Raw genomic sequence first — 24,681 nt, forward strand, 5'->3', positions numbered from 1 at the left:
TAAAACTGAAAACAAAAAAAATGAGGCAAAATGAACAAAAAACATTAGTAATGCTTATCTGGCAGTATTACTCAATAATGAGGGAAAGAAAAAAATGGAAAAACTGGGCAAAAAAAAAAAAAGATGGAAAAAGCCAAACAAAAATGGGGGGAAAAAAAACAGGCAAAATGGACCAAAACACAAAGAAAGATCAAAGGAGCACGCATGCTAGGGTAGGTGCTTCCATGTTGCACACGTCACCAAAACAGCCCCTTCTTCCTGTTTAAGGTTGACGGAAGTCCAGGTCCAGCCCTTGCTGACACAGGCCTTTGGAATTATGTCACAGCAGTGGCTCCTTACTGATAATCCACAGGGATTTTCTCAAGAACCAACCACATAAAACAAGGACCCTGAGCGTTTTTGCTTAGGTTGGTGATAGAGATTGAATTTTTTTTTTTTTGCCAAAATTTGTGTGATGTTTCAACAGCCTTTTCATTTCTAGGTTTAAAACATGTTTTTTAAAATATAAAATCCTAGAAGTTTTTTCTAAAGATATATAAAGCTCTTTGCAAAGAAAAAAAAAGAGAAAAGGAAAAGAAAAAGAGCCCACTGGAGAAGTGAAACTTGAAGCGTAGTCTAAGAGGGCAGGCTGGCTGGCAGAAGACACGTCCTTTCCCAGGGTCCACTGCGTAGAGGTCATGGTAACATCAGGAGCAGCAGCCGTCCATGTATTGTGAAGCACCTGAAGAGAGTTGTTTCAGTGTAGAATCTGCCTTATGATGTCTGAGACGGTACCAAAAATTCTTCCTTTTCAGAAGTTTCCAAATGAAGTCAATGCTGGTCCCATAGACACATACTGGACAGCAAGGTTCAATGACTACAACTCCATATACATAGGGTGACAAGCTTTTCTCAGATAATTATGATTTCGTAAAAGATATGGTTATTAAAGGATAGCTTTCAAATATAAGAGTTTATTAGGAATACATTTTTTAAATGTTTGAGAGGCAACAAAGCAGGGAGGCAAATGGACACATGGTAGGGGGCACACTAGGGCTTCCCAGCTTTCCCAGCTGCTCATTCACTCCCTAAATCAGGAGCTGGGAATTCCATCCAGATCTGCCATGTGGGTTAAGCCACTGCTTACAACACAAACATCCCATTTTGATTTGAGCCTCAGCTGCTCTGCTCCCAATCCAAACTGGTCTTGTTGCTTGCGCCACATGTGTGGGGTACCCAGATAGAGTTCTACACTCCTGGCTCCAGGCTGGCCAGCCCTGCGATCCAAAAGATGGAAGAGCTCGCTGTCTCTCCCCTCCTGTCTCTCCACTACTTTTCCATCTCCCGCTGCCTCCCAGGGTGTGCAGGAAAATGGAATTGAGAAAAACGCCCACACACAATGAGCAAGAGGCATCACAAGTGATATCCTAACAGGGGCCCAAGTGCCCACTCCAACAGATTAATTTTACAAAGAAAATCATATCAACTTCTTTTGGTCATAAGTAAAATAGAATTGTATCCCAAAGACATATGACTATATGATAGTGAATAGTTTAACAAAATAGAGATTCCATCACTGTGAAAAATGAGAGGATGAGTGCTGGGTAAGCAACAAAACAAGCCTGGAAGGATGTGTACTTTATAAAATGCTATCCTTTATATTTCTGTGAGTAGAGTAGTTCTTGTTTGTTTCTGTATTAAACAAGCTACTTATAAAATTGTTTTTAAAAGTTAATGACTGAAAGGCTTAATAAAACATACTGTCAAGACTGAATTTGTAAGTGTTAAATAGAATATATAGCTACCATTCATATTTAAGTAATTAGAACGTTATCATTTCTAAGCGAATATTGAACTTGGGACTATGTACTCAAAGCATAATCACAAATCTTAATAGGGTTAGAAAAAGATAATTTTGTCAATACCACAAAAATCATTTCCTATTGAATAATACAAAAATAAGGAAAGAATTTCCTACACTTAATAAATAACATCTTAATCTCAAAACAAAAATTATTGTTTTTAAAGGTCTCAGAAACCAAGATCTCATACATAAAATTTCATCACATTGTAAAACATGAATGTTTCCAATGAATCCTATGTCATGTATACTTCAACAAAATGGGAAAATAAAAATTAAAAACTATCCGCTCAGATACTGTATGTTCTTGTAAAGTGTTAAGCAAATTCCCCATGTCCTATAGCATATAATCTACTTAGAAATATGTTCATAAAATATCAGAGTCCAAAAGGAAAATCAGAGTACAAAATCATAGTATATAATCCAAGATTTGATCAGTTAGCAAGATTTATGAATTTAGCTAGAAACACTGGAATAAATCCCTTTCTGAGATGACATTTAGCATAAAGTTTAAAGAAAGTATAGGATTTTTTTTTATTATTGAGCATTCTAGAAATATTTTTGAAATATTTTAAAAGTACAAATTCTGGGGGACCACATTAATGGCTCAACTGGCTAACCCTCCATCTATCAAGTGCTAGCATTCCATAGGGCTGCCAGTTCATGTCTTAGCTGATCCACCTCCCACCAGCTGCCTGCTCATGGCTCAAAGCTTTGGGACCCTGCACCCACGTGCAAGACTCCCAAGAAGCTCCTGACTTCAGATCAGCTCTGGCTGTTTCAGCCATTTGGGAGAAAAAACCAGATAGAGGATCTGTCTCTCCTTCTCTTTGTAAAATCTGTCTTTCCAATAAAAATAAACAAATTCTGGGACTAGTGCTATGGCATAGCAAGCTAAGGCTCTGCCTGTGATGTCAGCATACAATATAAGGTGACAGTCCAGGCTGCTTTACTTCCCATTCAGCTCCTGATAATGGCCTGAGAAAACAGTGGAGGACAGCCCAAAGCCTTGGGACCCTGCACCCACATGGGAGACCCAGAAGAGGCTCTGGGTGTCTGGCTTTGATTGGCTGAACTCCAGCCATTGCAGCCACTTGGGGAGTGAATCAACAGGTGGATGATCTTCCTCTCTGTCTCTGCTCCTCTCTGTATATCTGACTTTCCAATAAAAACAAAATAAATCTTAAAAAAAAAAAAAAAGGTTGGTAAGACTAGGGCCCAGTCTTTGGCCCAAGTCTTTTGGCTTGCATGTACCAGGATCCTATACGGTGCCAGTTTGTGTCCCAGCTGCTCTACTTCTCATCCAGCTCCCTGCTTGTGGCCTGGGAAAGCAGTCGAGGATGGCCCAAGTCCTTGGGACACTGCACCTGTATGGGAGACCCAGAGGAAGCTCCTCATTCCTGGCTTCGGATTGGCTCAGCTCTGGCCATTAGCGCCACTTGGAGAGCAAACTAAGCTGACAGAATATCTTTGTCTCTCCTCCTCTCTGTAAATCTGACTCTCCAATAAAAGTAAATCTTTAAAAAGTTAGTAAGCTTGAAAACTTTGCAGTAGACAAAGCACTTGAATAAGCACTTCACTAAAGATATAAAAATGGCCCATTTGGGCCCGGCAGCGTGGCCTAGTGGCTACAGTCCTCTCCTTGAACACGCCCGGGATCCCATATCGGTTCTAGTCCTGGCAGCTCCACTTCCCATCCAGCTCCCTGCCTGTGGCCTGCGAAAGCAGTTGAGGATGGCCCAAAGCTTTGTGACCCTGCACCCGTTTGGGATACCCGGAAGAGGTTTTTGGTTCCCAGCTTCGGATCGGCATAGCACTGGCCGTTGCACTCACTTGGGGAGTGAATCATCGGATGGAGGGTCTTCCTCTCTGTCTCTGCTCCTCTCTGTATATCTGACTTTGTAATGAAAATAAATTAAAAAATCTTAATAAAAATAAAAAAGGCCCATAATCATATACAAAAGTTTCTCAATAATTGCAACTATCAATGAAACATGAATTTGAAATCACAGTTATAAATTAATGGAACCCCAGAATAGATACAATTTCAATACCATGCAGCAGTGAGGATGATGAACTGCAATCCCTGGCATTGTTGCTTGGAGTACAATTTGATCTAGTTCAGAAAACTTTCCAGCAATAGCTAGTAAAATTATACAGACACCATTTAACTGAGCAATTTCAAGGCAACTTTCAAAAGTGCATAAGCCCATCAAAAGAGATGCACAAGGAATGACCGGTCATACTTTCCTAGCTCAAGATGGAATCCCAAAATTGTGGTGTACTAATGCAATGGTGTGTGCTCACAAGTGCTGTGAGGGCAAATTTCTTTTTCCTCTCCTTCCCGTGTGTGTGTGTGTGTGTGTGTGTGTGTGTGTGTGTGTGTGTGTGTGTTTCCCTCTACTCTGCCGCACAAATAAATCTTTTAAAAGGTAAGTAAAAATCGTAAAAGGTTTCTAAAGGTCTAAAATCTGTTCTGATTGGAAACTTCACGGAAATTACAAAAGAGGAGGAAAACACCATCTCCGATACTGAATCCTGGATACACGCAAATAAGCAAAACACAGCAAGAACTAGATAGAACAATTTTCAATAAAAAATAAGAAGCACGTTTTTCTAATTAAACAGTGTAGTGTATATGAAAACATTTTTAACCTTCAAATGTAGCTCTTAAAAGAACCAGATGGTAACACTTGTTCCCCAAGCAGTCACAAACACATCTGTCTTTCCAAAACAGATAAACCGAATTAAGTCAAAACAATCCTTTTCCTCGGAAACGTTTGCGTCATCAAACTTCGATAATTATAAACTTGAGATTACAGCTTTGAGACTCGAACACTAACTCTCGCTGGGTAATTATGTACACTGACAGTTCTTTCACGTTCCCGAACACCGTTTCCATCAGCAGCCGGTAGGTGTGTGGGGTGCCCGTGGCTGAGGAGACCGGCCCGCCCCCTCCCGCCCCGCCTCCGGCACGGACGCTCGCGCCTGCGCACGCCCCGCCGCGTCTCCATGGAAACGGCTTCTCGCTCCGCGCGGCTGAGGGCAGCATGGCGTCGGGGGAGCCGGGAGACGTGGGCTGTTACTACTTCAGGTTCCTGCCTCAGAAAACCTTCCCGTTTCTGAGCGCCCGGGAAACCACCAGCAGGCTTCGCCAGTGGTGAGGGGCGACAGGGCGGGGAGGGCAGAAGCACCCTGGCCTCAGCGGCTGTGGGGACGCGAGCCCTGCGCGGCCAGGGAGCGGAGGACCCGACGGCCACGGAGTGGGAACCCCGACGGCCAGGGAGCGGAGGACCCCGATGGCCAGGGAGCGGAGGACCCCGACGGCCAGGGAGTGGGAACCCCGAAGGCCAGGAAGTGGGAACCCTGACGGCCAGGGAGTGGGAACCCCGATGGCCAGGGAGCGGAGGACCCCGATGGCCAGGGAGTGGGAACCCCGAAGGCCAGGGAGTGGGAACCCTGACGGCCAGGGAGCGGAGGACCCCGAAGGCCAGGGAGCGGGGAACCCCGACGGCCAGGGAGCGGAGGACCCGACAGCCACGGAGTGGGAACCCTGACAGCCAGGGAGTGGGAACCCCGAAGCCCCCTAACGCGCGGGCAGGGTGCATCCCGGGGGTGGGACTAGCTGTTTGCGTGTTCGGAGCGGGTGTGAGCTGCCTGCTGACTGTTACTCTTTGCCCCAGGTCGATGCTGGGCAGAATCGAGGCTCAGGCCTTCGGGTTTGACCAGACCTTTCAGGCCTATCGGAAAGATGATTTCCTTCTGGTTGGTACTGGGGCGTGTGCTGGGGGGCAGGGGGAGGCCAAGAGTTCCTCGAGGGAAGTCGGCGAGGAGTCTTGTAACCACACCATTGCTTAGACACCTTCTCTTGGAACTTGGGCATAACAAGAGGTGTAAATTGTCCTTTTATAAAGGAATGTCTCTTTAAATATTTTTTAAAATGGGAAAAGTAGATTTGCACAGAGAAGGAGACACAGAACGACTTTCCATCCATTGGTGCACTCCCAAGTGGCCGCAAGGGCTGGAGCTGAGCCCGTTGGGAACCGGGAGCCTCCTCGGGTCTCCCACGCAGGTCCAGGGTCCCAAGGCTTTGGACCGTCTTCCAGTGTTTTTTCAGGCCACAGGCAGGGAGCTGAATAGGAAATGGAACAGCCTGAACACGAACCAAGGCCCGTATAATGTGCTGGCACTTGGCACGTAGATGATTAGCCTGTTAAAACATAGAGCCGGCCCGAAGGAATATTTCTCCTCACCACCGATTTGCTGTGAAAGGGATAACTTCTGATATGTTGGTTACAACTCTGTTCTGTAAATGTTTTAATCCTGTTTTGTCTCGTAATCAAATGGAAATATTAAGGTTTATAAAATGACCTTCCTTCTGTCACATAATTCCTACGAAGTTTGACTTTATAGATGAATAGCTCTTTCAGAAACACTTCTTGAGGGTCTGCCACGTATTAGGAGTTCCATCAAGTGATGCGCGTACAAGGAGGAACAAGAACTCAGCTCCCCAGCATTTCTCAGGTCCTTGGCAAGATTGCATTCTTGGAGTGCTAAGCGCAGTAAAGTAAGGAAATGGAGAGGTGAGGCAGAATGGGATTGCCACATAGAGGCTGAGCCTGGATGGCCAAAGGCCGTGATCCCGCTGAGACTGGTGGGCAGTCCTCCTTCCTTTTCTCCTGCCTTGTGGCTGTTGGCAACACGTGGCTCTCCTTGGTTCCCTGCTGCAGCACCGTCATCACCCTGTTTGTCTCAGTCCTGTGGCCTCTCCTTAGGTGTTAATTCCTCTCTTGATGAATAGCCTGCCGCACTCCAGCACAACTTCATCGTAAGTCATTGCGACTGCAGGGACCCTGCATCCAACCAAGATCCATTTTTTGGGATAACAGGAAGCGCATGGATTTTGGCAGACAAAACTCAGTCCATAACAGAGTAATTGGTTGACTGTTCTCTATTCCTTGTTACAATTACACAACTATGGATAATGACTTTTCTCAGATATTCATGGCTAGTTTTTATACTCTTGTTAAGATTTATGTATTTATTCAAAAGGCAGAGTGAGAGGGAGATCTTCTATCTGCCAGCTCACTCCCCAGATGACTGGAACGGCCAGAGCTGGGCAAGGCCTAAGCCACTATCTGGGGCCTCCATACAGATCTCCCCCGTAGCTGCCGGCCCCAGACACATAGTGTGCCTTCTGCTGCTTTCCTAGGTACGTTAGTGGGGACCTGCACCGGAAGCACAGCGGCTAGGGCTTCAGCAGGTGCTGTGCTAGAGGGTGCAGGCTTAGCCAGCACTGCCCTAACCTGTTGTACCACAGTGCTGCCCCAGGGAGTGGCTCTTAAAAAGATGAGACCTGATTGCAGCTTCACAGCTTACAAAACAGGTAGTTTAGGAAGCTAGAAATATAGGAAAGAAAAGTCTGCAACAAACAATAAAATCATTTCTACAAAGGAGAATATAGAAAATGTCCTTGACAACGGGAAAAAGATCATCCAGGAAGACTTTGGTATTGGGAAAAGTTTCACAGGATGAGTTTGAGTTGTTCAGTAGTCATAAAGTTCTTGAAGGGAATGAAGATTCATCTCTAGAACTCACCAGATTCCCATAATGCCACTTACAATTTTTGTTTAATTTTTGAAATTATTTATGTGTGTTTATATTTTCTCAGGAAGTCATGCTATTCCCATATTTCATTTCAGAGAAATGTAAAGCTCGTTATTTTTATTCATGTGACTAACTTGAAAGCAAAAAAGCAGTGTAGGTGCTTATGACCCAGAAGAAGGTTTATCTTGAAGCAAATGAATCTTCAGGGCCCGTCTTTGGCTCAGCTCTTCACTCAGAAAAGCTCCTGAGGAGTGCCGAGACACTGGAAGTACAAGGCTGCTTCAGAAAATTAATGGAAAGTGTGTATTTAAAAATACCTTTATATTGATGCAAAAATTTTGAAATCCATGCATATGGAGGATTATGGGAATGTACATCATCAGAAAGACCTTGAAAATTTAAGATACCAAGGGCCCAGCGCAGTTGCCTAGCAGCTTAAGTCATCACCTTGAATGCTCCGGGATCCAATATAGGCACTTGTTCTAGTCCCAGCAGCCCCGCTTCCCATCCAGCTCCCTGCTTGTAGCCTGGAAAAGCAGTCGAGGACTACCCAAGGCTTTGGGACCCTGCACCTATGTGGGAGACCTGGAAGAAGCTCCTGGGTCCTCGCTTCCGATCAGCTTATCTCTGCCATTGTTGCTACTTCGAGAGTGAGTCATCAGACAGAAGATCTTCCTCTCTGACTCTCCTCCTCTCTGCATACTGACTTAGCAATAAAAATAAATCTTTAAAATAAATAAATAAAATAAAAATTTTAAATACCAAAAGCACCTTGCCTGAAGTTTGGGGGGTAGAGTGTTAGGTTTGTGTCTGGGAACGAATTGGAAATTATTGTACTCCAGAGAGTATGTGATAGCAGCACTAGCGTGGTTTAGAGCAATGATTAGGAAAAAGCCTGCGGGACTGAATAAGAGATTTAGGGAGAAAAAGACATGTAGGATGGCTCTCAAGTTTCTTGCTTCACTGTAGAGACTAAGACTGTTCAGTTGCATAGAGAACACAAAGTGGTGAGTGTTGTGTGCAGTGGGTTCAGCCTGTGCTCTGCATGTTCGTGTCATGGCTGATCTGCACGTACGATCCGGCTTCCTGCCCACGTGCCTGGGAGAGCCAGCTGATAATCCAAAGTATTTGGGTTCTCGCTGCCCATGTGGGAGACCCAGATTGAGTTCTGGTTCCTGGTTTTGGTGTGACCCAGACCTGAAAGTTTTAATGTTTTGAGAATAAACCAGAAGATAAAGGATCTCTCTTCCTTCTGTCACGCTTCCTTTTATATATTTATTTTCTTAAGATTTATTTTATTGGAAAGGCAGATTTAAAGAGAGAAGGAGGAACAGAGAAAGAATTTCCATCCACTGGTTCATTTTCCAAATGGATGAAATGGCTGGAACTGAGCTGATCCCAAGGCTTTGGCCTGTCTTCTGCATTTCCAGACCATAAGCAAGGAGCTGGATGGGAAGTAGAGCAGCCAGGACACAAGCCAGTGACCATATGGGATGCTGGTGCTTGCAGCCTGAGAATTAGCTAATTAAATAAATAAGTCTTTGGAAGGGAAAGACTGCAGAAGAATAAACAAGGAAAATGAGTCTGGGTTGAGGCATGCTTAATTGGAGGTTTACCCAAGTGGCAGTGTGGTAGATAGTTAAACATAGCATCCAGTTTCTAGTCTCAAGACAAACCTTTGGGATCAATGTGTGATGTTTGTATCCCCACTGTGGAATTAAAAATGAGAGATTTTGACACAAGAAAACAACACTAATACCTCTTGACCAGAACTTTGGTAAGTTCCTAGCTTCCCAAAGAAGAGTTTGGCTAAGCACACTGCTATCCCAAAGAAAATCAGGATCTATTCAGAGAGAGCTTCTGTTGGATGAGATGTCAGCAGTCTGCCAAACAGATGATACAATCAAATGTCAATTCATTTCTAAAAGATTTATTTATTTGAAAGGCAGATTGACAGGAGAAGATAGAGAAAAACAGCTCTCTCCCACGAGGGTGGTCGGGACCTAAGTCATTACTGTTACCTGCGGATGTGTTAGCAGGAAGTTCGAATTGGAAACGGAGCTGAGACGCAAGCCTAAGAGTTCTAATATGGGATGCAGGCGTTGCAGGTGGCTCATTAGCTGCTGTGTCAAATGCCCACCACATTGTACCTTTAAAAATGTGTATGTTTCCCTGTATCTGCTAGAATGTAAATCCTATGGGAACACAGATTTTCCCTTATCTGTCCTAATGAGGTCATTAATAAAAAATTCTTAACGCAGTGATGATCCTTTTCACTCTTCCCATGCTCGTTAAGTAATAATACTTAGGTCCCAGGAGGCATCAGTGATTCCTCTTTTTGTTTCCTACCCCTAGATGGAATCATTCTACTTCACTGTTTCCCACTTCTTGCCACCTTGTGTAAAGTGAACATTAGCTGTTGCTGGAATCACACATCTGCAGTCAGAACCTCCTTCCTGACTAGTCTGTTTATCAGCCCTTCAAGGCACATTGCAGTCACAATGAAAAGATTTTTTTCTTCAAAGACTTATTTATTTTTATTGGAAGTCAGCTATCCAGAGAGGAGAAGAGACAGGAAGATCTTCCATCCACTGATTCACTCCCCAAGCAGCCACAATGGCCAGAGCTGAGCCGATCTGAAGTCAGAAGCCAGGAGGTCCTGCATCCTCCAGGACTCCCGTGAGGATGCAGGGTCCCAAGGCTTTGGGCCGTCCTCGACTGCTTTCCCAGGCCATAAGCAGGGAGCTGGACGGGAAGCGGGGCTGCCAGGATTAGAACCAGCGCCCATAAGGGATCCCTGCTCATGCAAGGCGAGGGCTTTAGCCGCTAGGTTACCACGCTGGGTCCATGAATTTTTTTAAATAGGAATCTAAATCACAATTCCCTTTACTTTAAAACCCATCAGAGTCTTCCTGCTGTTCTTGGGTAAAACTGATAGTGAGGTAGATCAATTTTAGAGAAAGAGTAAAAATTCTCCACTTGGTAACAAGGTCCGGCTTGACTCTCCATTCTCGTCTCACTGCCATCCCTTCATGGTAACAGAAACCCCCTTCACATTCCTTGAATGGACTGCCCCATTCTTTCTCGCTGGGAGCCTTCAAATTTGCTTTTTCTCCATTAAAAAAAAAAAATGTACTTTCCAGGAGTATGCTGGAATACACACAAAGGAGCGTAGTTGCTAAAGTTCAAAAACTTCTTGTTTGCCAGTTATTAAATCTGTTGACACCTTTAGGTGGTTGTGGCACAGAAAGCTACGCTGCCACCTATGTCCCCTCCTTATGGGAGTTCTGGTGTGAGTCCTGGCTGCTGCTGACCTCCTTTGTGTTAAAGCATCTTGCAAGGCCGCAGGTGATGGCTCTAGGCCTTGGGCCCAAGTTCTCCGTGGAGGAGACCAGCAGGATTCCTGGCTTCAGCTTCAGCTTTCTCAGCCCTGGCTGTTTGAAGAGTAAACCAGAGACTGGAATAACACTCTGCCTTTCCCTCTTTCTGTCTGCTCTGTCACACTCACTCTCTTTTTCTGTGTAGTGCTTTGTCTTTCAGGTAGATGAAAATCATACACTTTTTTAAAAGATTTATTTATTTTTATTGGAAAGACAGATATACAGAGAGGAGGAGAGACAGAGAGGAACAACTTCCATCCAATGATTCACTCCCCAAGTGGATGTAATGGCTGAAGCTGAGCCAATCAAAGCCAGGAGCTTCTTCCGGGTCTCCCACGCGGGTGCAGGGTCCCAAGACTTTGGGCCATTCTCAACTGCTTTCCCAGGCCACAAGCAGGGAGCTGGATGGGAAGTGGAGCTGCCAGGATTACAACTGGTACCCATATGGGATCCTGGTACATTCAGGGCGAGGACTTAGCCACTAGGCCATGCCGCTGGGCCCCAATTTATTTTTTTAAAGATTTATTTTTATTGCAAAGTCAGATATACTGAGAGGAGAAGAGACAGAAAAGATCCTTTGTCCGATGATTCAGTCCCAAAATGGCCACAACAGCTGCAGCTGAGCTGATCTGAAGCCAGGAGCTAGGAGTTTCTTCCAGGTCTCCCACATGGGTGCAGGGTCCCAAGGCTTTGGGCCGTCTTCAATTGCTTTCCCAGGCCACAAGCAGGGAGCTGGATGGGAGGTAGGACCGCTGTTATTAGAACCAATGCCCATATCCTGGCGCGTGGAAGGCAAGGACTTTAGCTGCTAGGCTGCTGAGCTGGGCCCTTTTGTTAGCAATTTAGAGAACAGTGAACAATTTATAGAAAAAAAATCATATTTTCTCCCAGTCTAGTCCTCCCCCAAGTTCCCTCACCCTGTTCCCCAGCCCGTAATTGCTAATTCTGTGGCTTATGGTCTGATGTACAGATAGTCTTCCATAATTTTATTTGTACTCATATAAATATGAAAGTTTTTTGTATACTATGAGCATTATTCTTGAACTCTCCTTTTTTGACTGAAACTGTTTACATTGTCCCTCAAGGTCAATACATACCCATGTAGGGAATTTTTACTTAGCAAGCTACTATGTTCTAGACAACTAGTAAGTGCTTGGGAATGCAGCAGTAGGAGAGGAAACAGAGTCCCTACTCTTCCAGAGCTTACAGTGCGTTCGGCTTCAGATAGCTACATACTTTTCAGTGAGGATGTGCTGTATTTGATTCAGCCATTCTGCTGAGGGGCATTGAAATTGTTTCCAGGCTTTAACACTACAGAAATAATATTAAAAACTTTATACATAATTTGTTTTAAAAATGTATTTATTTGAAAAAAAAATGTATTTATTTGCAAAGCAGAGAGAAATAGAACGGCGGTTCCTTGCATCCACCGATCCACTCCCCAGCGGACACAGCAGCTAGGGCTGGCTGAAGCCAGGAGTTTACAGCTCCAGCTGTGCTTTCCTTATGGGTGGCAGGAGACCATCTACTTGGGCTGCCCTCCCCTGCTTCCCCAAGCAGAATAGCAGGGAGCTGAGTCAGAAGTGGAACAGCTGAGAATCAAGCCAGCATTCCAGCACAGGATGCCTGCATTGTAGGTGGGGATGACTAATTGCGTCACAGTGCTGGTCCCTATAAATCTTATCTGTTGGTGGTGTCAGAACCCAGAATCTGAGTTTGTTGGTCAGAAGATACACATTTTAAAATTCTTCTAGAAAATAATGGATTACTTTTCCGAAAGGTTATAAAGATGCATGACATTTCTACCCGCGGCGTGTGAGGGTGTATGTCTTCTGGTACTCTAACCCAAAGTTCCCAATCTTTCTAAACGTGGCATTATAATAGACAAAGGTGGTATCCTCTAGTTTTGTATGCGTGTGTGTGTGTGTGTGTGTGTGTTTCTTTCATTGCTCTTGGAGTATCTTTTCATGGGTTTATGGAATATTTGTAGTTTTTCAATATTATTTACTTTTATTTGAAAGTTACATACACAAGAGGAGAGACGGAAAGATCTTCCATCCATTGATTCACTCCCCAAGCAGCCACAACGGCCAGACCTGAGCCAATCCAAAGCCAGGAGCCTGGAGCTTCTTCCAGGTATCCCACATGGGTGCAGGGTCACAAGGCTTTGGGCCGTGTTTGACTGCTTTCCCAGGCTACAAGCAGGGAGCTAGATGGGAAGGGGGACTGCCAGTATTAGAACCGGTGCCCATATGGGATCCCAGTGCATTGAAGGCAAGGACTTTAGCCACTAGGCTACTTCACTGGGCCCAAATATTTGTATTTTTTTTAAAGATTATTTTAAAAATTTTATTTGAAAGGCAGAGATAAGCAGAGGGGATGGAGAGAAAGAGGGAGATCCTCCATCCACTTGTTTGCTCCCCAAATGGCTAAATGGCTAGAGCTGTGCTGGTCTGAAACCACAAGCCACAAATTTCTTCCAGGTCTCCTACATGGGTACAGGGGCCCAAGCACTTCTGCTTCCCCACACACCCAGTGCCTTCCCAGGCAGTTAGCACGGAGCTGGATCAGTATGGGACATAGGCACCCCTGGCAGAAGCTTAGTATGCTGTGCCATGGTGATAGCCCCTGAATATTTGTATTTTTATGTGCTTGCTTATGTCCTTTACAGAATTGCTTATTTTTATTTATGAGAGCAGAGAACGATTTCCCATCTACTGGTTCAGTCCCCCATTGCGTGGAAATGCAGCGGAAGATAGCACAGGTGCTTGGGTCCCTGTGCATGTGTGGGAACTGCGGAAGCTTCAGGCTCCTGACCTCAGCAGGGCACAGGCCTGGCCCCTGCAGCCATCTGGGGGGTGAGCCAGCAGATGGACGATACCGCTGCCAGCCCGCATGGCTCTCTCTAACGCTGCCTTTCCAGGAAATGAATTCTTTTTAACAATCAAGTTGCAAGTTTTTTTTGTAAATGTTGAACATTAGTTATGTTTGAATATTGTTTCAAATGTTTTCTCTCAGTCTGTTTTGTTGATTGCTTATTACAGACACGTTTTTGGCTCCCTACGAACTTTTGGAATATCCATCTTATTTGTCAGTCATTTCTATCCTATCTATTTGTGAAGAACAAGTGAATCACTCTCCCCGCCACGAAAATACAGTGAATGAACTCCTGTGCATCAACTGCGTAAGCTCGAGTCCTCTGCTTCCCCATCAGTACAGTTAGCGCCGTCCATTTAACTGTCTGGAGTGAGGCGGCTGTCTAGCTTTGAGTCTAGGGAGTGCTTGCGCATCAGTGACCTTGGTTAGAAAACAGTAGTGTTGGTGTCTGTGGCCACAGCTGCCTGAGCCTGCCTGGCCTTCGAAACCAAGCAGGATAGGGCCCGGGCAGTGCTTAGGCGACAGGAATGGTGTGGCCGTCCTCTGTACTAGATGGGGCTACGGCACGCGGAGCAGTTTCCTCATCAGGGAAGTTAGGCAAAGATTTTGGATTACTTTGAGAGTCTAACCTTGAATGTGATATTTTCTACTTCTGAGAAATTTTGTGAACTCCCGGAGATGTTTTCAAATTAATTTTTTTTGTGCCTTTTCAGTCAAAGCCTTCTGCTGGAGGTGCTTGGAACTGAAGCTCTTCATCATTATCTTTTGCCATATAGGAAATTTCATTTTTAGCAAATCAAGTGTATTATGTTTCTGCATATGAGTGTGTGAGTGGTTATTAAGTCAATTCAGGAGGCCTGGCGTGATGGCCTAGTTGCAGGATCCTTTCCGTGAATGCGCTGGTATCCCACATGGGTTCGTGTCTTGGCTGATCCACTTCCTACCCAGATTGTAGTCTGGAAAAGCACTCAAGGACGGCCCGAGTCCTTGAAGCCCTGCACCCGCGTGGGAGACCTGGAAGAGGTTCCTGGCTCCTGGCTTTGGACTGGCTCAGTTCCGGCCAGTGCAGCCTTTTGGGCAGTGAACCAGCAGATGGAAGATCTCTGTTTCTCCTCTCTGTAAATCTGCCTTCCCTGTAAATAAATAAATAAATCTTTTAATTTCATAGATTTTTTTTTTTAAAAAAAAGACAATTCAGGAAACAAGGAAGAAGGAAATCAAAATTTTAAGATGTTCCATAACCTTAAGTGACTTCAGAGCGTTTTTACTTGGCGAGCATCCATGGTACTTGTGCGAGTTAACACTGTAGCTAATGTAATTGAAGTGATGTAAAGAACCAAAGAAATGATTTGGAGAATGAAATTCCAAAGCTACTGAATAGTAATAAACATCACTTCTTTATCGAGCATTTATGAGGCTGGTATTATGTCACAGCTGTTAAAGCAGCCATTTGTGTAGGCCAGCTTCCCATAGGGACAACAGCTGGAGTCCAGTACTAGATTCTCTACTTCCGATCCAGTTCCCCACTGATAGACCTGGCAGAGCAGTACAAGGTGGCTCAAGGTTTTGGGTCCCTGCCATCTGCATGGGAGATCTGGATAAGGTACCAGGCTTTAGAGTGACCCAGCCCTGGATATCGCAGCCATTTGTATGTTCTCTCTCTCTCTCTCCCTCTCTTATGTCCTCTTCCACTCCCTCCCCTTATAATTTTGCATTTTAAATAAATAAATGTTTTTTTGAAAAAAAGCCTTTGGGCCCGGCATGCTAGCCTAGTGGCTAAATTCCTCGCCTTGCACATGCCAGGATCCCTTATGGGCTCCGGCTCTAATCCCAGTAGCTCCACTTCCCATCCAGCTCCCTGCTTGTGGCCTGGGAAAGCAGTGGAGGACAGCCGAAAGCCTTGGGACCCTGCACCCATGTGGGAGACCTGGAGGAAGCTCCTGGCTTCTGGCTTCGGATCAGCTCAGCTCTGGCTGTTATGGCCATTTGGGGAGTGATCCAGCAGACGGAAAATCTTTCACTCTGTATCTCCTTTCTGAATATCTGCCTTTCCAATAAAAATAAATAAATAAATAAAAAGAAAAAACAAAGCTTTTGTATTACTTATTTTACCAGTTTAAAATTATTCTTTTTTTCTATTTCGAAATAAATTATGTTTTATTACAACTCTTATAGAAGTTAATTTTTATTATTTATAATAAAACATGTAACATGTACCCCTCAAATTTGCATTTTAGGCCTTTTTCAAAGACCCTAATGTTATTCCCAATCTGAAGTTACTTTCAGAATCTTCTGGACAATGGATTACATTAGGTAAGCAAAATTTAATTTTTATCTTTTCACTTGACTGTTTTATAACAAAATATTGTCTAGGGGTTTTCATTATTAAAACCTAAATCATGAATAATGGCTCATCTGTTTGGTCATATCAGATTAGGTTTGACCAGCTGTGTGACGCTTGCCTTGCATGCCCCTCCTCGAGCCTGTGGAACTGCCCTGATTCAGCTTACAGGAGCAATTTTTCTTTTTCTTTATTTGGACAGTATTTAATGTGTGTCTCCCGTGTATGTACTTGCTAGATGCAGGGATCATTAAGAGCAATAGGTGAAAACCTTTGAAGGAACTTGTTGATATTTTTAAATATGCTTGTGTAGTAATACATCACCCGTGCTTCTGCAGATGTGAGACCCAGCGGAGGAGCGTGGTCGGTTTTACCGGGAAGGAAAAGATCGAGAAAGATTCCCCTGTTACAGGGAAGCTTTTAGAGGAATCTCAGTTGGGCTAAGCGCGTGCATTTCTGACAGAGTTCTGCCACTGTGGAACATGTTAAAATAATAGCATGTTAAATCTTCAGTTCCCAGAAGAAAAACATTGTATAGATCACATTTTTATAATACACTTAGAGAAAAATCACTGCAGTGTGTGAACATTAAGCAATATTCAGTTAAATCTATTTAACACTCAAGTGAAGGAATAAATCAGATTTTAAAACTGCACAAACAAGGATAGAAACACTGTGTTTTAAGCAACAAAGCAGAGCGTTCTGCTTAGGAGGAGAATCTGGTTGGTAATACAAATGCAGGTAGACTTTACATGAAAGATTTTGTTTTGCTCTTGTAAATTGTTGTATTCCATGGGAGTCTAGTAACCTTACACAGAAATCATTTTTCTTTATGAATAAGAACAAAATTACAAACAGTTCGTGAAGTTACATTTAGTAGGTCAGATTTTATTGCTGTTGGCTAGACTACTATAAAATTTATAGAGCAAAAAGCTGGTACATCCTGATCTTCAGACTACTTACAAAATTATCTGAGAAAAATATGTTTCCTAACTCAGAATTTTCAAAAGAAATAATCAGAGCCGTGGGATCACAGTGCTTTTAAAGCATGTTTATACTTAACTTAAGTCAATCCACTTGAAAATATAAGGTTCACCAAAAACAAGTGTTCAGCTTCCCCCCATATTGGTGCCTACTTCACAAAGTAGCACTGGCTTATTTTTTCATTTTGGAAGAAGGCATTGCAAAGGGAGAGCTGCTGGAATTCCACGTGTACTTGAGAAATCAGAAGTGTTTGAAAAACAGCAGAAGCGTATCACTCCATTTCAAAAGCATAAGCTCTAAATGGATAGTAGTACTCTTTCATTAGATTGTTTTATCTCCTTTTTCTTTTCTCCCTTTTCTGGTACCCCAGCACTCTTTGTTCCAGTTTTCCTTTGGGGACATCTATAAACAAAAGTAACCTTTTTTTTTTTTTAATAAGAGAAAAGACATTTTTTTAGCGAAAATGAATTGCTTCTGAAGAAAAGTGCTGATGAGGGCCCAGTGCAGTAGCCTAGCGGCTAAAATCCTTGCCAGGATCCCATATGGGCACCGGTTCTAATCCCAGCAGCCCCACTTCCCATCCTGCTTGTGGCCCGGGAAAGCAGTTGAGGACGGCCCAAAGCCTTGGGACCCTGCACCCACGTGGGAGACGCAGAAGAGGCTCCTAGCTTCAGATCAGCTCAGCTCCGACCATTGTGGCCACTTGGGGAGTGAATCATCGGACGGAAGATCTTCCTCTCTGTCTCTCCTCCTCTCTGCATATCTGACTTTGTAATAAACATACATATTTTAAAAAGTAGAAAAGTGCTGATGACACCTGCATCACTGCTAATTGCACTGCCTTGTCTGCCAGCTGTCAGTTCCACTTTCTCCGCTCAGTGAGCCACTGCTTTGTTTTAGACACGCTTTGTCTCTTTCGGATCGTGTGTAATGGATGCTTCCTCTGTACTCACCCAAAACATTCCTACATGCTGCCTCCTCTAATTGTCAAACAACATTGTAAGAGGTATTATTTATAGATTCATCTCTCTCTGTGTATGGAGATGTAGTGTGTGTGTGTGTGTATGTGTGTGTAGTCAGTGATGAGTCAGAAGCATAAGTTAAGTAATTTTTAGTTTTTCACAGCTTTCTGAGTGGAGTTGAAATTGAAATCCAGGCCACAAAATTTAACAACTTGACCACTAGTGTGTGCTACTTCTGCCATTTTCTTGTTGATGCAGTTGATCCCTGCAAAAAAATCACTAACATCAAATTAAAAGAAAAAGCTTTCAATGTATTATAATACTAGCATTAAGAAGGAAAATGAATTGAAAATGTTTTATGACAATCATGTTTTTTCTTTCTTTTTTCCCTTTTTTACTATTATTTTATGATACAGTTCCATAGGCTCTGGGATTTCCCATACCCCCTACAAATCCCCCCCCACACACTGAGTTCTCTGACATTATTACAATAGTTTAGTTCTTCATAAACAGTCATAATTTCATCACTGTGGGCATGCACAGTGGCAGAGTTGAGCATCTTCATGTCAAGATGCAGTAAACAGTTTCACTGGGAGTCCATCTTTGATCTGGAAGTAGAGATGCACACTGCATTGTATCCTCACATCTGGATGTGATAGTTTCCATTACACAATTACTATACATCACCTCAAATGAAAAGCCACAATACAAAATCAACAACAGGATGAAAAAAATAGAAATTTACAACACCATGAAATAAAATAATATGCTACCGAATGACTAATGTGTCACTGAAAAAATGAAAGAGAATCAAGAACCTTCTTGAAGAAAATGTTACTGTATGACCTATGAATCCGTGAAGAATTTAGTATGAGAAAAAAAAAACTATTTTTTTTTAAAGATTTATTTTTATTTTTTTTTTTATTGGAAAGGCGGATATACTGAGAGGAGAGACAGAGAGGAAGATCTTCCATCCGATGATTCACTCCCCAAGTGAGCGCAACGGGCCAATACTATGCCGATCCGAAGCCAGGAGCCTCTTCCGGGTCTCCCACGCAGGTGCAGGTTCCCAAAGCTTTGGGCTGTCCTCGACTGCTTTCCCAGGCCACAGGCAGGGAGCTGGAAGGGAAGCGGGGCTGCTGGGATTAGAACCGGCGCCCACATGGGATCCCGGACGTGCAAGGCGAGGACCTTTAACCACTTGCGCCACCGCGCCGGGCCCAAAAAAAACTATTTTGAAGAAATGAAAATAACAACAGAAACATCAAAATCCATGAGCTATAATTTCTGCCAATCTTTGTTGGTGAGATGTGTTTCCTGTGGCAACGGATAGATGGGTTTTGTTTTTGACCCAGTCTGCTAATTTATGACATTTGATTGATGAGTTTAAGCTATTTACATTCAGCATTAGTATGAATAGGAGGTAATTTGGTCCTGTCATTTTTTTTAAGTGTTCTTTTTTTTTAATTTATCTTTATTGCAAAGTCAGATGTACAGAGAGAGGAGAAGAGACATCGAGGAAGATCTTCCCCAACTGACTGCAATAGCCAGAGCTGAGGCAATCTGAAGCCAGGAGCCAGGAGCTCCCCTGAGTCTCCCACATGGGTACAGGGTCCCAAGGCTTTGGGCCGTCCTCGACTGCTTTCTGAGGCCACAAGCAAAGAGCTGGATGTTAAGCAGGGTTACCAGGATTAGAACTGACACCCATATGGGATTCCAGTGCGTTCAAGGACTTAAGGCACTAGGCCACGTACCAGGCCCAGTGCTGTCATTTTAGCAGTGAATTGTTCATTGCTTGATTTAGTCTTCTGTTGTTATTTTACTGGGATGTTCCCCACATTCACCTCCTGTTTTGTTGAGTGCTATTCCTATTCTCCGTCAAGAGAACATCGTTTGTAGGGCAGGTCTGGAAGGAGGCATATTCTTTGAGCTTTTCTTTACTGTGGAAGAATTTTATTTCGTTTTCAAAGACAAAAGAAAGAGTTGCTGGTTTTGTTATTCTGGGTAACAATTTTTTCTTTTTAGAATCTGGAATATTTCACTCCATTCCCATGAGAATTCACCTGTGAATGTAATTCCCATTCACTTATATAGTCAGTTGATATTTTTCATGTGCACATTTAAGAATCTTTTCCTTATGTCTGACTGAAGAGAGCTTAATGATCATGTGTCGTGGTGAAGATCACTTGTGGTCAAGCCTGTTGGGAGTTCTGTGCCCATCCTGTATTCTGTTTCCCAATTCTTTTCTTCAGATTAGGAAAATTTCTTTTTATTATTTCATTAAATACATTTTTAAGCCCAGTTTATTTTTCTGTACTTCTCGAACTCTCATAACTTTTATGCTCGGCTTTTTAATAGTATCTCTTAATTCTTAAATACTTTTCTTAGTTTGATTCATTTCCTCTTCCAGCTTTTTGATTATTTCACCATTGTAGCAAGAAATATCTTCCAATTCTGAGTTTCTTTCTTCTGCCCCATCATTCTGTTATTGAGAGTTTCCATTGAATTTTTAATTTGCCCATTGTGTCCTTCATTTCTAATAGTTCTGCTTGATTTTGTTTCAGTGTTGCTATTTCCTATGTAACATGTTCTTTAAATTCCTGTATGTACTTCTCATTGTTGATAAGAAGCTTTATAACAAATTTTTTTGAAGTTCTTTCTCCACCATATCCTCGTTGTATTCCTTGGTTAACTCTAGGCTGCCAAAGGATTCTGCTCCTTTGCAAGGAAGTCGAGTAATATTCATCGTTCATCTGTCTCTTCCTTTGCTTTTCGTCACTGTACCTCTGGTTAACAGATTCTTCTTCTTAGGGCAGGTTTCTAAGCTGTGTCACCCACAAGTCTTCAGTTTGATTTTATTGATTGTGTTTGGTGCCTGGTTCTTGCACCGCTCCCTCCAGTGAGTTTTTGAGTTAGGCTTCCACCATAGTCTCCATAGCCCCAGCTCCTGGTTCACCATTCTCCCCTACCCGTGATCTCATGCTGAGGCCACACCATTGCCTATATAACCTTTCTCCCACTTCCAGTTTGAGCAGTTCCTAGGATTGGGGAGACAACACATGTCGTAAATAACTAGGCTGTTGGTGGTGCTGATCTTGCTGGAATCTACTAGCCATTTGGTCTGATGGCCACTCAGACCTATTTTGACCAGTAGGTTGCCAAACTCAGTATTATTTTCCCTGTGGGACCAGTATAATGCACTGAGCTGGAAGTGCGATCTCTCCCAGCTCAGCACATGTATAGCTCACTGTTGTCGCTCCAGTCTCACAGCCTTTGCCACACTGTACAAAATGGCAGTTGGTGCGCCATGATGGAGTTCTGGATTCTCTGGTTGTTATGGCTGCATGCTCCTCCTCTCTGTATATCAAGCTTTCCAATAAAAATAAATCTTTTTTTCAAAGGAAAAGGAAAGAAATATCCAAAAAGCAACTTAGGTCATCAAGGCCATCAGGCCTCTCCCCACCATCTTCAGGTAGAACCTCGGAGCATGGCCACCTGAAGTTGTATGGCTTTACCCACACCTAGGAGAGAAAGACTGGTACTCCAGGGTTCAAGAGGCAGAGGAAAGAAATAGGAAAGGCTTATTCTTTTCTTTTTTAATTAACTAATTAATTAAAATAATCTTACTTAGTTGATTAGGGTACAAAAGGTCAAGGGCTACAGGAAAGTGGGTAAGACCATTGTTTCCACACTAGTATCATTTTTTCCCCCTGTATCTGGGGTCAGGGGAGAAACAAAGGGAAAAACCCCACCCAGCCTCCCACCCATCCCAGGTCCCCGATGTGAGGCATGCTCAGAGGGTCCTGCTCAAGCAGTTTTGATAGTTCAGCAGTTCTGGATTACTGCCAATCTCACAGTTCCAATCGCGATGAAACCTTTTCAGAACCACTGGCTGACATAGTCTCTTCATAGTTGGGGTTCTGAGATCAGCAGTTCAGTTGGAGGGAGCTCCAGAGAAACTTCATCTGAGATGATCCCAAATCTGATTCCTGTGTGTGTTTGCCAATACGGGGTCTGGCACAGTCCGTCGCCCCAATCAGCTTGTGCACATGCTGGTCGTTGCAGTTGCTGGGTCAATTCTATTTCCAGCCCTGTCTTCTTCCACTTGAACCAGGAAGGGCTTATACTTGCATCTTAAGATCTAAAGAAGCTTGCTTTGCTAAGTTACAGATTGGCTTAGCTACTGCAGTGACGTTATTTTCTGTTTGTTTGTTTTTTTTCTTTCAAATTGGAAGCAGCTATTTCTTTTCATTCCATCCTTTGCCAATATATAGTGTGTCTGTTTTCATAAGTTCATAGCTTGAGAGGAATTTTGCTTCAGGAAAAATCATACCTTAGGTCTCACCCCATGTCCATATTAGGCTACATTTAAGTGTCACATTAGATTTTAAGTAATGCTAGAGTGAGTTAAAGCTTTTGAACTTGGGGTGAATATAATTTTGCATGTGATTAAAAAAAAACATTAATTTGGGGAGCTGAGGTAAAATGCTAATGAGTGTGTTGTTTTCCCTAAAACTCATATTTTGAAGCCGTGTGACTCCCCCATACATAGCTCATGTAACTCTTAATCTTTCCTATTTCCTAACACTATCACCTTAAGGATTATGATTTCAACCTACCAATTTTGAAGGAATACAGTGTTACAGTACACAAGAGTGCTATTTTCATACCTCACATTAAATGGCTTGAGTTTAAACACGTTGTCTTACCATCCAAAACTTCTCACCATTCCCCAAATCAGAGTAAGGGTAGACTGATTACAATGGGCCAATGTCAGTCCCTCTTCCTGTGGCCACCAGTCACTTATCGGCTTGTCAGGCTCAATGCCGCCCTTGTTCTCTGCATTTTCAACAGTGCTTGAACTACTCTGTCATTTTCTATGGCCTTCTTTTTGTTTTAATCCCCCAGAGGATTGTGCCTGTGAAACAAAAGGAATTTAGCAGCAGAGCTTTTAAAACTACTGAGCCATACACAGTTCCTGGCTCCAGGCAACCTTGTCTCCGCAGCAGCCTAGCCAGGCTCACAGGGGCTACAGGTCCTGGCATGACTCTGGGTGGACAGCCAAAACAGGAAATGTACACTGTCGCCAGTTCTCGGGCACAAGCTGCTCCTCAGGTCAGAGACTCAGCAAGTGTTTCTAAGGGAACAGAGATGCTGAGAGGTCACCACACTAGAACTTTGAACAGAAGAACGCCATCCTTTATATCTGTATCTGTGTATGTACATGTGAGAGAGATAGATTGAAATAATAAAAAAGTATGTAGGGCCTGGCTGGGTAGCCTAAGAGCTAAAGTCCTCGCATTGCATATACCAGGATCCCATGTGGGCACCAGTTTAGTCACAGAGGCCCTGCTTCCCATCCAGCTCCCTGCTTGTGGCATGGGAAAGCAGTTGAGGAAGGCCCAAAGCCTTGGGACCCTGCACCCGCATGGGAGAGGCTCCGGACTCCTGGCTTCAGGTCGAGGCTACTTGGGGAGTGAGTCAAGGGACAGAAGATCTCTCACTCTGCCTTTCCTCCTCTCTGTACATCATGCTTTCCGATAAAAATAAAATGAATCTTTAAAATAAAAGTATGTAATCATTATGGCTTTCTTTAATTTAACAGACCTCTAGAAACAGAAAATTTATTCCTGGAAAATGCCTACAGGAAATCAGTGTCAGGTAAAGGGGAGAAAGAACTAAAGCTACAAGAGAAAAACAGGCCAAATGTCATCGTTCCAAATTCTCTAGTTCTGCAGTGCTGATAAGTTTCAAAGCGAAACTTGATCAAGTTACCTCAGCTTGGAAAACTTTTTGTAATAAACGCAAATCAGACCACAAAGGAGAAATGTTTAAATAGATAGAAAAATGTTTTCAAGTACCTCCAAGGACTTAATTAAAATCTTAGAGGAGAGTGAGCCAGCAGATGAAAGCTCTCTCTCTCTGTCCCTCTCTCTCTGCATTTCCTCCAACCCTGTAACTCTGCCTTTCAAGTAAAATAAATGAATCCTTAACAAGATCTACCTTCCGTTCACTGTCTCCCTCTCCAAATGGTCACGGAGGTCATTGCCTGCCTTGTTTGCAGATTAGAGCCAGGAGCCTCTTTCCAGGTTTGCCACAGGGATGCAAAGTCCCAAGGACTTAGGCTAGCCTCCTGTTTCCCAGAGCAAAAGCAAAGAGCTGGATCACAAGTACAGTAGCCAGAACACAAATCAGGGCCCATACAGGATGTCAGTGCCACCAGGCAGTGGATTAACTTGTGCCACTGTGCCAGTTCCTAAACAAATCTTTTTAAAAAGATACATTATGTGTCCAGTGCAATAGCCTAGTGGCTAAATCCTTGCTTCTAACCACCAGGATCCCATATGCATACCGGTTTGCATCCCAGCTGCTCCACTTCCCTTCCAGCTCCCTGCTGGTGGCTTGGAAAAGCAGTAGAGGATGGTCTAAAGCCTTGGGACCCTGCACCTGCCTGGAAGACCCAAAAGAAGCTCTTGACTCCTGCCTTTGGATCATCTTAGCTACAGCCTTTGTGGCCACTAGGGAATGAACCAGCAGACGGAAGATCTCTCTGTATCTCCTTTTTCTGTATATCTGCCTTTCCAATAAAAATATATGAATCTTTTCTTAAAAAATACATTATTAGGTGATTTTGTCATTGTGTGAACATCATTATGTACTTGTAAATACCAAGGTGAATACTCAGTCTTG

At 43.4% G+C, this 24,681-nt stretch overlaps 1 protein-coding gene across 3 annotated transcripts in view; it reads left to right on the forward strand.

Moving 5' to 3' along the window:
• The first annotated feature begins 4,856 nt into the window (after nucleotides 1-4,856).
• CFAP300 (cilia and flagella associated protein 300) overlaps nucleotides 4,857-24,681 on the forward strand; it is a 33,928-nt gene continuing 14,103 nt past the window's right edge. For 2 of the 3 annotated variants that reach the window (XM_040977220.1, XM_040977221.1), the window contains exons 1-3: nucleotides 4,877-5,000; nucleotides 5,524-5,605; nucleotides 15,942-16,017. In XM_040977220.1, the coding sequence (XP_040833154.1) occupies nucleotides 4,891-5,000; nucleotides 5,524-5,605; nucleotides 15,942-16,017 (268 nt within the window). In that variant the 5' untranslated portion in view covers nucleotides 4,877-4,890. Of the gene's footprint in view, nucleotides 5,001-5,523; nucleotides 5,606-15,941; nucleotides 16,018-24,681 lie in introns of all 3 variants that reach the window. The other variant, XM_040977222.1, reaches the window with a different exon arrangement.

Source organism: Ochotona curzoniae, unplaced genomic scaffold (assembly GCF_017591425.1).
Source record: "Ochotona curzoniae isolate NIBS_2020 unplaced genomic scaffold, NIBS_Ocur_1.0 contig_2723, whole genome shotgun sequence".
In the NCBI taxonomy this organism is placed as follows: domain Eukaryota; kingdom Metazoa; phylum Chordata; class Mammalia; order Lagomorpha; family Ochotonidae; genus Ochotona; species Ochotona curzoniae.